Here is a 15004-nt window from a genome sequence, read left to right on the forward strand (position 1 = left end):
TGGTATTTTTTCCACAGAACTTGATATGAATGTACTGAAGCGTTGTGGAGCCATCCTCCAAGCTGTTGCTTCTGGTAAAAAGTTGAACACAGAAAAATTCGATAGATATTGCATCGACACGGCGCGAAAATTAGTGGAGTTATATCCATGGTACTATCTACCTGCGTCAGAACACAAAATACTAATTCGAGGTGCACAGATTGCTGACCACTCTCGGGAGAAGCACAGGAAGCATTGACAAGGTTTTAAACATGCTGATACAAAATAGTTTATCGTAATATTAAGGTCTATAATTCACAGAATTATTTCAGAGGAGTAGTTTGTTTCGAACTTATCATTTGCGATCACTCTGGAATGCAACAATGCATTGAATGTAACAAACATAATCTTGATATGTAAATAATTCTATTCTAGAACTTGATTTAAATTGATTCAGTGGCATGAATTCCACAAACAATCAAAATCTTTTATTCCTTCGGAACGCTGGCTTGAACTGATACCCAAGTAAGCCGTAGATGTCCTCAGAAAAAATTCATCCAAACCTGTGAGAAAACAAGTTGTATATGCTTAAAACTGTAAATTCTGCCAAAAAACAACTCAGACCTTCCGTTTCAAAAGGAGTGAGATCTCTACACCCAAGTTAGCCAGACACAATCTTAACACTCTAAAATGTTTAAATTTATAGGCAAACTCACTTACCAATGCTTTTGTTATAGAACGAGTAGAGTGTATCGTTCTGCTCATTTTCCAATCGTGGTGATATCTCATAGTGATAATGTTCTTCTCTTATGCTAGTGCTTGCGTCAGGCAGTACAGTTTTTGCGTTTTCAACCTTGTCCAAATGCAGCTGCTTAGTTGCAGGGTGACTTTCTGCAAGCTGGGACCACTCATTTTGCAACTCATTCTCGTGTTGCTGGTGTAACGTTTCCGGTACCGCCGGTTCTGTTTCCTGTGTGAAGCAACACAACAAGAGCTCATCAAAAATGTATAGGTTTTAATGTGTAACGTAAGTTATTTTTACTGTACAAATTCATATACATAACTACTTGACTGGAGATTCTTACAGGACTACAAAGATAATATTCCTGCGACAGGGTTAGTAATGCTAATGAAAGTACACATTGTATGCTGTAGCGTTATTCCGCGCCTTACTATTCGATAGGAAAAAGGATGCTTCATTAAAGAAGTGCTAGACATACAACGACAAGCATGCACTTTGTCTAGCATCAAATATTTCACCAGAACACTTCGTGCAGCAGCCTCATGCACATCCATTTTACCAACGCTTCTGGGTAGGAGCACAACAACGGTGGCCAACCGGAGCAACAGCGAGCGCGTCACAGAAAACGAAAGCTTTTAACTGAAAATGACACTGACATTAAATTTAAAATTTACTTTACATTCAACCAGTCGCTAGCCGCAGCTGGTTGGTTGAACATCCTTAATCCTTAATTAATTTGGCATTTTGTTTACAAGGCAACGAAGTTTGTTCTTACTAAGTACAAATACGATAATTTTGTTTAAAAACAATTATAAATCAAAGTTAATGCAGAATCCTTTAACACAAGTTAAAGCTGCAGGTGAAAATGCGCTCTGTATGCTGGATGCAAAAACTAAGCAGCAAACGTTTTCCCCTTGACTGATGAGTCTCGTGTTGTTTTCCCGTTAATTGCCCGAAAAAATAGAACAAAACCAACTGAAGCAAATAATCCCGTTCTGCCATCTCCATCCGACATCGTTCCGTCGTTCGGAATTGATTTGACTTAGTTACACCTTTTCTGGCCCCGAGTGACTGACACTTATCACTTCTGCTCTGAGTCACACCGGTGAGTGTCACTTTTTCTGATGTAATTACGCTAAAGATAGAGCTCAGTGAGGCTAGCAGCGGAAAATCCTGGAGACTGAAAAAGGTTTTCCCCCCATTCTTAAAGTTCCACAAGCAGCGTTAGTAATGAAGAGAAAAACGAAACGGAAAAATGTCCATGCGGTGAATAAATTAATGAAAATGATAAATTGCTTCCAGCAGTGCTTTAGACAAAATTCCATTATTCTTAAGTAGGTTCGCAGTCAATCGCAAGCTGGGTAGATAATTATAAGGATTACATTGAAATCTTCCAATCAGTCAGCGTAAGAAAAACACTTCTGCCATAGACAAGTTGTTCGCATTCAGGAGTAACAAGAAGATTACATCCAATTCTTGTGTAATGACAATACAATATCTATTATTAACATAAATTGAAAACCGATACCAATCCTCTCCTACATATGGTCACTGCATGTACACCGGAGAAATGCTGTTCGCAAAGCAATGATAAGGATAACGATGGTATGATAATGCTACATTTCCAAGCCAGACCGAAAGAGATCCAGCCCCTCCTGGTTTCGGCGTCAAATGAAAGGATAAAACCCAAAACTCAGCAATTGTAATCCTGCTACTAATTCAGCTCACCATTTTTTGTGTTCAAACCAACTTATACCGATACCTGTAGTGATAGGATGGGAGTCTAGCGAGCGATACCGAAAACACATTCTATAGACCGTACAGTCAGCCAGAAGCACGGGAACAAATTGTATAAAAATCAGATCGTAATCATATCTCACCCGCCTACCTGCAACCTTTCGATATTTCCTACGCTACAGACGAGCGAAACCCCAAATAATCTACCAATTTGTAGCTCAACAAGAAATAAACATGGCAAAATAGAGATCCTGCTAGCTAGAAGACTGCTGCGAGAGTGGTGGAAATGACTTTGGCAGCAGAATGTTCATCCGAAAATGATGTCGAGCACAACTCGACAAACACCAATCGGGATGGCATTACGTTTTTCAAGGATAACCCCTAGAGATTTTTTCTCTACCCATTAGCTACTGTCTTCGATACATGCTTTTTTACCTCCCTTATCGCAGCCTTCTAAGGAATGCTGAGTGTGATGCTATTACCGATGCCAACTTACTGTTTGTTGGCCGATGATTACAATAACTGGGATCGTTAGGCGCCCCGTATCGGTGACGAGGTTCAACATAGTGAAACGGTGCTTCGTCGTTCAAACCGACAGAAAAGTACAATTTTAACCAGCTTGAAACGTTTTAAGGTATGTGTGCTTACAATATGGCACCGTGAAGGAATGGTTGAAAAATTCATTTTAGTCTCATGCCAACCGGATACCCAGAAATCTAAAACTAGTAGTTTTCAGAGACACATATCACGTGGAGCATTTTGTGTCAAATGTTTTCACTTTGAATATTGTTCCGAAGGTCCTTGGACCTTGGGCCTTGGGTCATGGACCTTGGATCTTGAAATTTGGACCTTAAACCTTGAAATTTGGACCATGGACCTCGGACTTTCAGCGGATACGTTGAGTCGAGGAAAGACAAGAGGCAGACTAATTAGACTCGTCATCCTGGTCTCATCCTGACGATAGATTGGTGATGTACCGAATAATGCCTTTATAACTTGCATCTTAATCGCTTCCACGTGATTGGTAGCTTCATCAATCATTTGATTGTTCTCGTGGAAGAGATTGTCTCATTTTCATGCATTAAAGCCGCACAGGCATGCGACTCACGTTCATTTTCAATCTGGCCTCTGAAACAGAAATGTCAGCAATATCTTCCGAGAGATGATGATGAGTATGAAGCACATCATACAACCATACACTTTTTCATGTTCCATCATTCTCGCTTCTACGTTTACGAAGTTTGTCATTTTTTTCTCTAAGACTAATGACATACTGAGGCGTCGAAGGAAGCGAAGCGTTGAGCGTTTGAGAAGCGGAATAAACAGAAGCGTTGGGTGAAGCTTCCTATGACATACTGGAGCGAGCGTCGCAAATGCGTTGTATTGTCATATTCCTAGATTTCAGTAGCGATTTTGTTTGAAGGAAATATGAATTCGTCCAATGGAGATTTTTCTGCTTCTTCAAGCACGGTAAATTACGTTTTTAGTAAACATAGAGATTTTTTAAAATTTAGTAGAAATTTAGTAGAGTATAACGGAAACCGATAACTATTTCTTTGATTTCTCAATCACTCTGCTAAGACGCTCGTTATAGATTTTCGTTATAGATTTTCTAAATAGAGATTTTTTTATGAAATAAAATTATATTACTGAAGTGAGTTGCGCTACAGATGTAGTAAAAAATATAAGAAATTATTCTGAATTTTAAACCCGTTGACCCCGAGCAACATTCAACTAGTTTACAATATCTTAGGATTTAAAAAACCCATGTGAGCACAGCTAGTAACTCAGCGGCTTGCATTTTCGCGACCAAAGAAGTTCAGCATGCTAGTTTCCTGACCATTCAACCACTCAACAACATCAATCAAAAATACCAGTGTTGTTTTTCCGACGGCCTGAAAACTTTTCCCGATAGTATTTTCTATCCTACTTTTTTTCTTTTTTAAGATTTAATACCAAAATAAAGCAAATATAAAGCACCTGGCGATATCAGGTTTAGTCTGAACATGGTATTACTACACTAACATTTTCTAAACATTTTGACATTTTCTAAACGAAAATGTATTTTATTTGCTTTTTTTCAATTACCAAACCAAAACAAAGCAAATATAAAGCACCTGGCGATGAAAAATTTAGTCTGAATATGGTAGTACCGCGTACGTATACGCGCGTCAAAACACTACTCGTTCTGTTTCGCCGCCTCTACCGACGCGTCTTTGCCGCTCCAGTATGACCGGTTTGAGCGTTTCATATAGACGTTCGAAGAAGTAGCTCAGACGCCTTTACGACGCTTTTTGCTTCGCTTCGTTTGACGCCTCAGTATGTCAGTAGCCTAAGGCAATGAAAAAGGCCAGCTTCGCTTCATTCTGCCAAGTGCATTCTTGTTATTCATCAATCGGATTTGAAAAAAATAAATTTATCTAGCAGCAGCAACCAACCAAAAGTTGAATTGGATGTTCGCTTCAGTCCGGTAGGCATCGGACAGCACTGTTCTGATTAGCCATCCGTCAAACGTATTGTTGTCTTCAGCGGACATCAATTTCAGATTGAGCAACAATCTTCTGCTGTAGAACACGGCAGAAGACAGTTTCCAACTATAGAACAAACAAAGTGGATGGATGGTGGCTGTTGTGAAAGCAGCAGAAAAAGTGCTCATTAACTACTAAGCGAAACGAAATTCTGTTCCAATACAGACACTGTCCTTCTCATGCCAAACAAATCTACAATTAGAAAGTTAATGAATTTTCTCTTTTGGATATACACATAGTGGTAGATATAGACCAAATTGACATGAGCCTAAAGAAATAATCTTTCTTTGTGATGGTAATAGATCGAGAACCGGTACACTGTTCTCTACAGGACAAATAAGATTGACGATTGAACACTTAATTTTCTGCATTCCGTTATAGCCAAAATGCAGAAATGCTCAGAAGCTTGAAGAAAAGTGCTCTAATATATGGTGGTGATAGCTCGAGTATTGGCACACTGTCTGTCCTCTACTCTCTACTCTACAGGATAAAACGCAATTAATGACATAACGAGACATGAACTAGGTAGGAGGAAGTTTTGTACTAAATGTGTCATTACAGTAAGACCAAATAACATTAAAACGGTGAGTTTAGAAAATCTATACCGAGCGTCTTAGCAGAGTGATTGAGAAATCAAAGAAATAGTTATCGGTTTCTGTTATACTCTACTAGAAAATTTTTTGGTCCACATAAGCACTGAGGAAGACTGTAAGTCACAGTCGAAATATATGTTTGCGCGGACTGAATTTCAATATTTATTTCCAAAAAATTTTCTAGTAGAGTATAACGGAAACCGATAACTATTTCTTTGATTTATTAAAACGGTGATGGAATTGAAACCAATGACTTGAACATGTAACAATTAAGGACATGGTAATTTTAGTTTTCTACCCTCTTGCTCACTGTGTGGTGTGTTAATGAATGATAGATCCTCGTTGTCCCACGTCAACAATGCGGTTTTGTGTTAGATATAACATTCTACTTTTCTCGCATTTCTAAACTTAACTAGGGATAATTTCCATTGTTGATTTTTACTGACCTTCAGAAGTGTGCAAGCTGCCTAAAATACTAGTTTGATTGGTAACCAGACAAACTACACACACTTGTGCGTGGCCCCTGCAACCTGCTTATGGTTTGAAAGTTCACCTCGGATGAAGCCTGATAAAGGCATTTTCAAATGACAATTATCAGGTTATAGTGACGCTTCAAGCCGTCACTTTCAATTGAAAAGCAACAAATGTACCATTTTTGAGCACTTTGTGAGTCATATGAAAACTACTCGAAAGCTCTTGATTTGATTTCGAAAGCTGAAGGGCTTGAAAAGGAGAGCATTGATTTTCAATTGAAGGTGGAGATTATCAACGTCATTCTCACATGGAGACAGGGGGCTTCCATACAGTACTTCACGCACGAAAGAGGAAGAAAAGAAAACCGTGACGATATGAAACGGAGAACGCCAACACTAGAGTGCCTGTATACAACTAGAGTGGCGCCGTGTCATCCAAAGTAACGCTAGTAAAGGTAGTAACACTAAACATCCTTTTTCCTTTCCCCGCACGAGTTTAATAATTTGTTTACTCAAAGGGAATGATACTGACAGATAATTTATATTCCAATTTTGACAGTGTCGCTACTTTTTATATATTTGAAGGCACTCCAGCCAACACTCGTTTCACAACCCGAAGTAGCTACGGGGCACTAGTGATCAACAGCAAAAAATCTGAGAACACTATCATCAAACGACGCGATATGGTAGCCGAAAGGAATCAACTGGAAATGAAACTGTTCGAATTGAAATTCCTACGCGGTATATTTCAGTTTCGTTTTCAATTTCGAAAATGTAGAGCCCTGACCTCGATTTCAAAAATAAAAATATAATAAGTTTTGTATTTCAGTCGAGTTAACTATATACATTTGTGTGGAGCCCCAACAGCCTTTCTATGCTATGCTGGTTCAAGTCGGTTCCACAACGTAATATCTTGCATTTCTCTGATATATGCTACACACATTTGTGAGTGGTTATTGTCTGTTGGTTTAAATCAGTCTCAAATCAGGAAGTTAACCCGAATCAGCCCAATGCACAGTGGTTTAAAACGCGAAAAACGTGATCGTCAGCCTTTTGAGTATGAAGATGTCATTTATATGCTATAGTGTATTCGACCAAGTATTTGTAGATCTTTAGAGACATCTTCTGATGCAAATGAATTTTTGATTAATTTACCTAAAAGTTAAATAAAAATTATATTTGTTTTATTTCTTATCTAATCAAAACGAAGTCTTCGGCAATGTTGTAGACAATCTTATGTACAAAAACTTTGCTGAAGACACTTTGGTTTTATCGCTTCAAAATCGACCACATACAGGGAGTTTTTCGCGTTTCAAACCACTGTGCAATGATGCCATATGGCATCATTTGACACATAGAACAGTTCTGGACTCAAAAAAAATTCAATGAAATGTCCATCATTTAGCAATACATTTAAGAACACGATGCCGCGATGAAGATGCCGCTTGACAGTGAAAGTCACCTTAAGTTTGTTTAGTTTCGTACATGCGTGAAGTACAAGTACAGCAAAGTTGAAAAAAAAGCGAAGTTTTCACTGTAAATTCTGGTTGATTCGGGTTAAACAGTTTTGTGCTCTATTGTAATAAACCGTATACGCTTGTGCGTGGCCCCAACTCTCACTGTCTGTTAGAATAAATAAGTACAAAAAAAATTCAACTAATTGCCCGTCTTAAGCCAGCCGCTTGAACAGAGAATAAACCGGAAAGAGTTAAAAATACACGGGTAAATCCGATTCCAACATATCCTTCCTTGTAATTAAAATAGTTTAGCCTCTTCGTTTTTGTTTATTTTGGGACTACTTTATTTCAGATATTTTCTAAATTTAATGGGCGCCACTGTTCACTTTTGGTTTGGTTTTGGGCACAATGGTCAGAAACAGTATTTCTGAACAATACATAGCTGTAGAATGGTCAAAATAATTTAATGCTCATTAAATACTCTTGAAACCCCAACGTTCAAATACAATAAGATAACAATTAAATGGTTCCATACGCAGATAGTTTTCATAAATTAGGCGAATTTTCGACCTATTCAAGTTGACCTACAAAAACCTGATAAAACCGATGGTCTGGTAGTTTGAAATCAAATAAACGTTACCTTCAAGTTTACCCTAACTGCATACATAAACTGCATTAATTTTTATTGCCCAAAATGAACTCATTACTTGCATCTCAAATATATTTTATATATTTATAATAGTGCATTTCAAAACAAATAAAAAACCTCTCCTATCTCAGTCCCATTCAACAAACACAACAACAACATGCCCAAGCATAAAATTATTTGTTTTCCTAATCCTCAGATTACCAATGTGCATATATTTGAAAAGTTTCTCCTGAACTGTCATATACGCTCGCTAGGGGGACAAAATTGATTTGCTTACTTGTCTGTAGGCACATCCGAATCACAATCGATTGCAGGAAAAACTCTCCGAGATTTGCCCAGTGGAAACTGCACTGCACCTACGTACGAAGGCGCCCTCACGAGAAGATCTCGACATCATATTATGTATTATGATTATTATTTCTTCTGTTATTTTTTGCGCCAGCCAGCATTCGAGTGTGATGGTGGTTCGAGCTGCTGACGGAGTGGATGCGGGGTGGTATGAACATATGTTTACCCGGCCGAACCGACAAACGAAACATAATTGAATGCGCCCCGGAGTCTGTGATTGATCCTGAAATCAGAGTAGACATAATTTTTACTGGATTTGTACGCTACTTTTTTCAGTGGCAGTTTAAATGAACCTAACGGACATTTATGTTTTTATTTCAGATAAAGTTGAAATAAATTTAATTATACAGTTCAACTTTATATTAGCTTTTACAATGTACATTAATTTGCCTCACAACCCGTCAAAAAAGTACTTAATTTTGCCATTTGTAGAAGGAGCAGCCTGTTTTAGAAAATGCTCTAGTTAAATGACAGCAAATACTCCTTCGCAATTATATTGCTAAAAGTGTAAGCAAATTATTGCAAGCCGGCGACCTAAGAATTCCTAGAACGTCAGTAAACGATCCGTCGAAAAATAGCTCCACTTGAGGCTATTCCGGATTATTTTTTCACCACTGCATCAATCTGAAACTGTTTGCCCTGCCACTACTGGAGCATTAGTCAAGTGAACTGAAAAGTCAGGGGGCGTTCAGTTGCCCGCAGACACAATTACCATCAATCATTGTTCCATTAGGCGCTACCGAACGAACTAACGAGGGAGCACATTGAAAAATCACGCAGTCAATACCGCCGTAGTGGGTAGCTTGTACTACAGGGCACAATGCACTGGAGTGCGGTGGAAAGGGAGCAAATAATCATTTCCTGCCAATTTTTCGCGGGTGAAATTTCAATGGTTCCGCGGGCGAGAACTACTTGAATAATGAACGGCCATGATGCAATGAATGCCGCTCTCCGTCGAAACGTTTTCTATCAGATCCATCATCCGGAAATTGTTATTGAGATCGGCCCCAGCGATGGTAAACGCTATGTTTGGATAAATTGACTACATCAATTCTTCGGCTTTTAATTAGCTGCTAGCCGGAACGACACAAAGCTGCTTAAAGATGTTGCCAAAAAAGTTGTAAGTTAGGTAGTAAAAGCCTCAATAATCCTGTAGAGTTAATTCACATGACCGACAAGAATGTCAATCAGAAATTTTTCCAATACTTGAAAAAAAAAAACAATTTTTATTTCAAGCCTAAACAAAAGTTTCCAATCCACGTCTACTGCTGCGGCAAAAGTGCTTTCCAGAGAGAAGAAATCCACCAGCTTCGAGCCTCAGGTGTCTGCAAATAAGCGATTTATAAAACTGGATATCATTTTCTCGCGTTTTTTATTCTTCTTTAAACCGCAGACTCCCTCACGAGACTTTGTAAGCCCCTCGAAGTCCTTTCCTCCTTGGACGTGTTCACTGATACAATGAAATTATGCAATATGTTATTGTTATTAATTTACCTCAGCCTACCACCCTCTACTTCCAATCGTAAACTACACAGCGAAAAAAATGATCAACGCTTCATTTCAAAACTACTGGTTCACTAATATGAAATCATTTTTAATAACACAATTTATCGCCTTTCATGCCAAAAAAAAAAAACAAATTACCAACAACAAATTTCACTTGTGCCAAAAAACAGCAAACGGACAGTTAAGTTATTTTTTCTCCTAGACCTCAGCTACCGGACAGGATCTAGAGCAAAATCCACGTAATGGGACTAACAAATTCTGTTGAAATCCGTATCCCCACGCCGGCAAAGTGGGATCTACTGCAAGCCACTAATTGTAACATTACGTAGCGAGAATTGAAGAGAGATAATAGAGGATGGTATGGTGCCTTTTTGTAGGAGGTGGGAAGAACGGGAGAGAGAGAGGGAGAGAGCTGTTTTCAAAGTGGCAATTTAGCCGAGAGCGCATCCACCTCATTCCACCAATTTTCCGACAGGATGAACCACGGCACCTGCCGGTGGTTCCGCCAAGAACAAGCGAGATTGAAATTTTTATGGAAGATACCAGACGGTCCCCGAGGAGGGATCTATTCTTAGCGGGAAAAATAAATCAGAAAACTGTTCCGAATTGTATTACGGGATTCAGTACGTTTTTTTTTTTTTGTGGCTTACTAAAGACAACACAGTCAACCGAGTGTGTTTTCATACGGGTAAAGGTCTACGTTTGTGACGAATATCTGAATTAAAATATCATTTTATCCGTACATGACGGTTATCTTATTAACCATAAGCTAATTCAGACTGCAAAATTTTTTTTGTCATAAAAATATTTTGACACTCTCGTGAAAATTTGTCAAAAAAATATGAATAATTGGATGTTTTTGCGGATAAAATCGCTACACTAGTTCTGTTCTTAGCTGCTAATATAAACCCTATATTGTTTTGTGCTGTGTACAAATGTGACTTATCAAAACCCGAATTGATAACGATGCGTGGTACCCTCAAACGTTTTCGACACAAACCGTCACTGGATTCGCACATACTAGAAGTTGTAATTGCACCCGCCAGCCAAGAGGTTTCGACAGCTCGAATTATCAGGCGATTTTTCATTCATTAGTACGTGTTGCATAATTAAAAATTTACTCAACCCCTCCGAATTTGCATTCATCATCAGTGCGAATATTACATGGAATATTGCTCCCAGTGATAATAATGTAACTCTCGGAGTGATAGGCGTTATACCACGTAGAGTTACTGCTGCTGGGTTGCCTACAGCCAAGTGAAACATTCAAGCAAACTGTTGCCATATATGTGTGTACACAATGCAGCTAAATACTTCGGTGCCCAGGTTTGGTTATGTCTTGCACAGCATTCACACGTGACGACGACAACGATTCGGTTGCAACCGGTATGAACGTACGGACAAACGAACGGGGCAGGAGGGAGGCTAATCAACATAATGTTTCCACCCATTAGAACAGTGCCACAGCTTTTCCCGCCGCACGAGTTGCCTGCTGAAAAGGATGCCAGCGTTTGCACGTTCAAATAGGCTTCACCGATGTAGGTATGTACGTGAACATTAACCACACTCATTCGAAAGCCACCCGTTCTAGGGAGGGAACTCGTGTCCTGTCTGCTGCCAAACAGAACCAGGGTTGGAGAGGAAGTGTGTGATTCTGTCCAACTTACCCAAACGGTATGAAACCTGTGCACCGAGGAAATAAGGCATCCTATTTTGTAGCTGAATTTGATCAGCTGAATTTGATATGTTGCATTCTTTGCAACATATATGACGGAGTTGAATTGTGTACAAAATATCTTGTAAATAGAAAAGAAATCTTCTACCGAAACCAGTCATATTATTTCTGGGTAGCGACTAGGACAGTCCTTACTTATCATGCCGGCACTTCCTCCAATGAAAGTTGCCTTATTAAAACAATGAAAGTTGCCATCATAGAATATGGACCGATAATGGGTTTGGGTTGCGTATTAAGGGTATAAAAGGAGTCGAGTACTTGATCAAATAATAATATTTTAGTGATAATATTTTAGCTAGCCAAAATACATACTTTTCATTGGTATGGTATTTTGTAAGAAATAGAATCATAATGTTGTTCAAACATTCGTTCTGGGATACATTTTGGTTGATAGCCAAACCACTAGGTTTGAACCATGATTTGGACGAAAAGAAAAAAATCCTTTTCTCTTCCACAACTCTGGTCGGTCTTCTATTAACTTCTCAGCGGACTATAGCTGAGGTTTGCAGGAAATCATACACAATTGAAACCCGAAGATTTTCGCTCTCAAAATGGTTTACCGTGAACTGTTTGCCAAAATTGTTAGCGAATTGTACAATGCGCTTGGGAAATGCTCCTTGTTTCGACGCCATTTTGAGCACAACGGGGCAAGCATAAGCAAAACCAAAAATACTGGCAAAAGAAGAGAGAGAGAACTTTCTTATACATACTCTCATTTCTCTCTGAGCGTGTTTGTTGTGGAGTGAGAGCCTCTAAAAAAATCTAAATTTTTAGTTGTCACCCGTTAAACGACACTAAAACGCTTAATTAAACCTAGAAAATTGTCGAGCTTCAATTATGCAAGCAACTGTACTATTTAAAGTGGCCAATCCTTGTTGAAACACAAATTTAGGGATTGCTTTCCCTAACACGGTCGAAAGAATTATATACCTATAAAACCAAGAAGGTACTAATAGGCCTATGAAAAAGCATGCTTTGCCTAGAGCAGTCGTCAAATAAAAAGAACGTTAACAAATGAAAAGAAGGAGAGGAAGTAACCACTCATGTTAGTTTTATTGGGTTGAGTCATAAGTCATTTCGGTTTTTCTATGACATTCGGAAACAATATTTGTATGAACGTATTGTCCATTTTTGTCGATGACCTTTTGCCATCTCTTGCGTCGTGTAATGGCGGTCGATTATTCCCTTTATTTTGTCGTCCTCAGCTACATCTGGTCTTCCTGAACGTGGCGCTTTTATAATAAAATTACCGGAACGAAATTTGGCGAACCGACTCTGGCATCGGCGTTCTGTTAAGCAGTCTGCACCGTACAAATCGCACAATTTTTTATGTGCCTGTACTGCGTTCTTCCTTTTTCGGTAATAGAACAATAGAACATACTGATATTTCTCACTTTTCTGTTCCATTTTTCAGCCACTGTTGTATGATCGCTACTGAATCGATTCAGTTATTTGTATATTGGTAAAGACAATCGAAGTGTCTACTATCGAATGGTGTGTAGGTTAGATGGTTGGAGTGAAGAAAATTGATTGAAAATACAAGTGTAGGAATCTTTTGTTCAAAACCGAAATTACTTATGACTCAACCCAATAGATAGCGACTAGAACAGTCCATATTTAGCAGTAACTGCAGCGGGTACCAGCAGCATCAGTGGTAGGTGCAGCGACACTACTTCTCCCTCTAGTAAAAAGTTGCCTTTGTATACTGCCGCTCATGACAAGTCCGTCCCAATTGCATTTTTATCAATTTTGAGTTTATTTATGGAATCAATTCCTTTTTATATCTACATTCGATAAAACAATTATTTTTGAATACTTCGTTCTGAGGAACTATGAGAAAAATAGCAAGTCAGTTTGTCCCATAGCAAAAGTGATCGCAGGTCGGTCCCATTGCAAAAATCTTCGCAATTTAACCCCACAACCATTAATGATTATGAAAAATGTGATATTTACCACAACTTATGGTCTTTAAGTTTAGAATTGGATCGTATTCGATAGGAGGTTTGATTGAATTTTACGCGGTCTACATCGTGTGGCTCTAGCTGAAAGCAAAGTAGCTTCTTTCAGCTGTTGTTTGTTGACATTGAACGCATTAGGTGTGTCACTGTATTGTTATTGAAAGCATTCTTTAGTAAATACTACTTTTCGTAATTTATCCGTGTTTTATGTAAAGACGTGGATAAGAATTGTTCAATTATTGTCGTGACTTTCGATTTGAAGAATTTGTCAGTCGTATCAAATACTTCGGTACGCTACTTAGCCGTTTTGACGTAGAATACGTCTTACGGCAACATATACAGGGAGCCAACTTCAATACAGGGATCCAATTTCAAAACCGAAAACATCGAAAGCGTCACGAAAATTGTCCAGTTTCAAACTTTTAAACTCAGTCAGTTTCCAACCGATTTCTGTCATTTCTGCAGCAATCGACTGGAAACTCATTTAAGCATCCGTCCAAATGCAGAAAATTGTATTCTGATTGTTCGAACTATTCAACTATTGAAAATTGTGTAACATTGTCGAAACATAAATGTCGACTTTTGATTGGTCGCTTGCTGCCTTTTCCTAAAAAGGACGACAGAATGGAGTACGTAGTTAGCCGGGAATGCATGTAAAAAAGTAATAATAAGTAATGGCAGTAGGCGAAGGCAGCGTGGATCAGCAGCTGGCAACAGCGGCAATGGTAGTGGTTAGCTGCAGTTCCTGCTTTTTCAGTTCGGCTTCCCTTCGATCTAAGTTGGACCCCACCAACGGTAATCCAATTCAGATATCGTTGGGTGAATACAGCCAGAAGCCACCATCATCCAGCGTATGTGTGTATAGGGTGTGCGCACATAACGTGTGTGAATATTTATAGCGTGTGTCGCTAGCTATAAAAGGTGTGTGGCTAGAGTGCGTAGCTTGCTATGTAGCGTGTGTGGCTTGCTATATAGCGTGCGTGGCTAGCTGTATAGCGTGTGTGTATGTTTATAGCGTGTATGCATGTCTGTAGCGCGTGTATGCATGGTTATAGCGTGTGTGGCTCACTATATGGCGTGCGTGGTTTTCTTTATAGAGTGTGCATGTCTAGCGTATCTGTGCATGTCTTTAGCGTGTGTGGCTTGCTATATAGCGTGTGCACGGCTTGCTATATAGCGTGTGTGGCTAGTAGTAGTATTTTGCTATTAACGAACATAAAATAAATATTTCTTTTCTTCATTTTACTTGTATGATGCAGTGGCGTAACCAGATGTTATTTCTGAGGCGAAAAGGGGTAA

The 15004-nt window shown here is 38.9% G+C and overlaps 1 protein-coding gene across 9 annotated transcripts in view; it reads right to left on the reverse strand.

The window, feature by feature from the left end:
* Nucleotides 1-15004, reverse strand: part of LOC129729863 (uncharacterized) — a 55008-nt gene that overhangs the window by 19833 nt on the left and 20171 nt on the right. For 6 of the 9 annotated variants that reach the window (XM_055688726.1, XM_055688719.1, XM_055688720.1 and 3 more), the window contains one exon: nt 700-949. The exons of 1 other annotated variant lie outside the window; for it this stretch is intronic. Coding sequence is in view for 5 of the 8 variants with exons in the window: in XM_055688719.1 (XP_055544694.1) it covers nt 700-949 (250 nt within the window). In the remaining 3 variants the exon portion in view is untranslated. Of the gene's footprint in view, nt 1-699; nt 950-10150; nt 14424-15004 lie in introns of those variants that run through there. 2 more of the 9 variants (XM_055688727.1, XM_055688725.1) reach the window with 2 other exon arrangements.

The sequence above is a fragment of the Wyeomyia smithii genome, chromosome 3, assembly GCF_029784165.1.
Source record: "Wyeomyia smithii strain HCP4-BCI-WySm-NY-G18 chromosome 3, ASM2978416v1, whole genome shotgun sequence".
NCBI lineage: Eukaryota > Metazoa > Arthropoda > Insecta > Diptera > Culicidae > Wyeomyia > Wyeomyia smithii.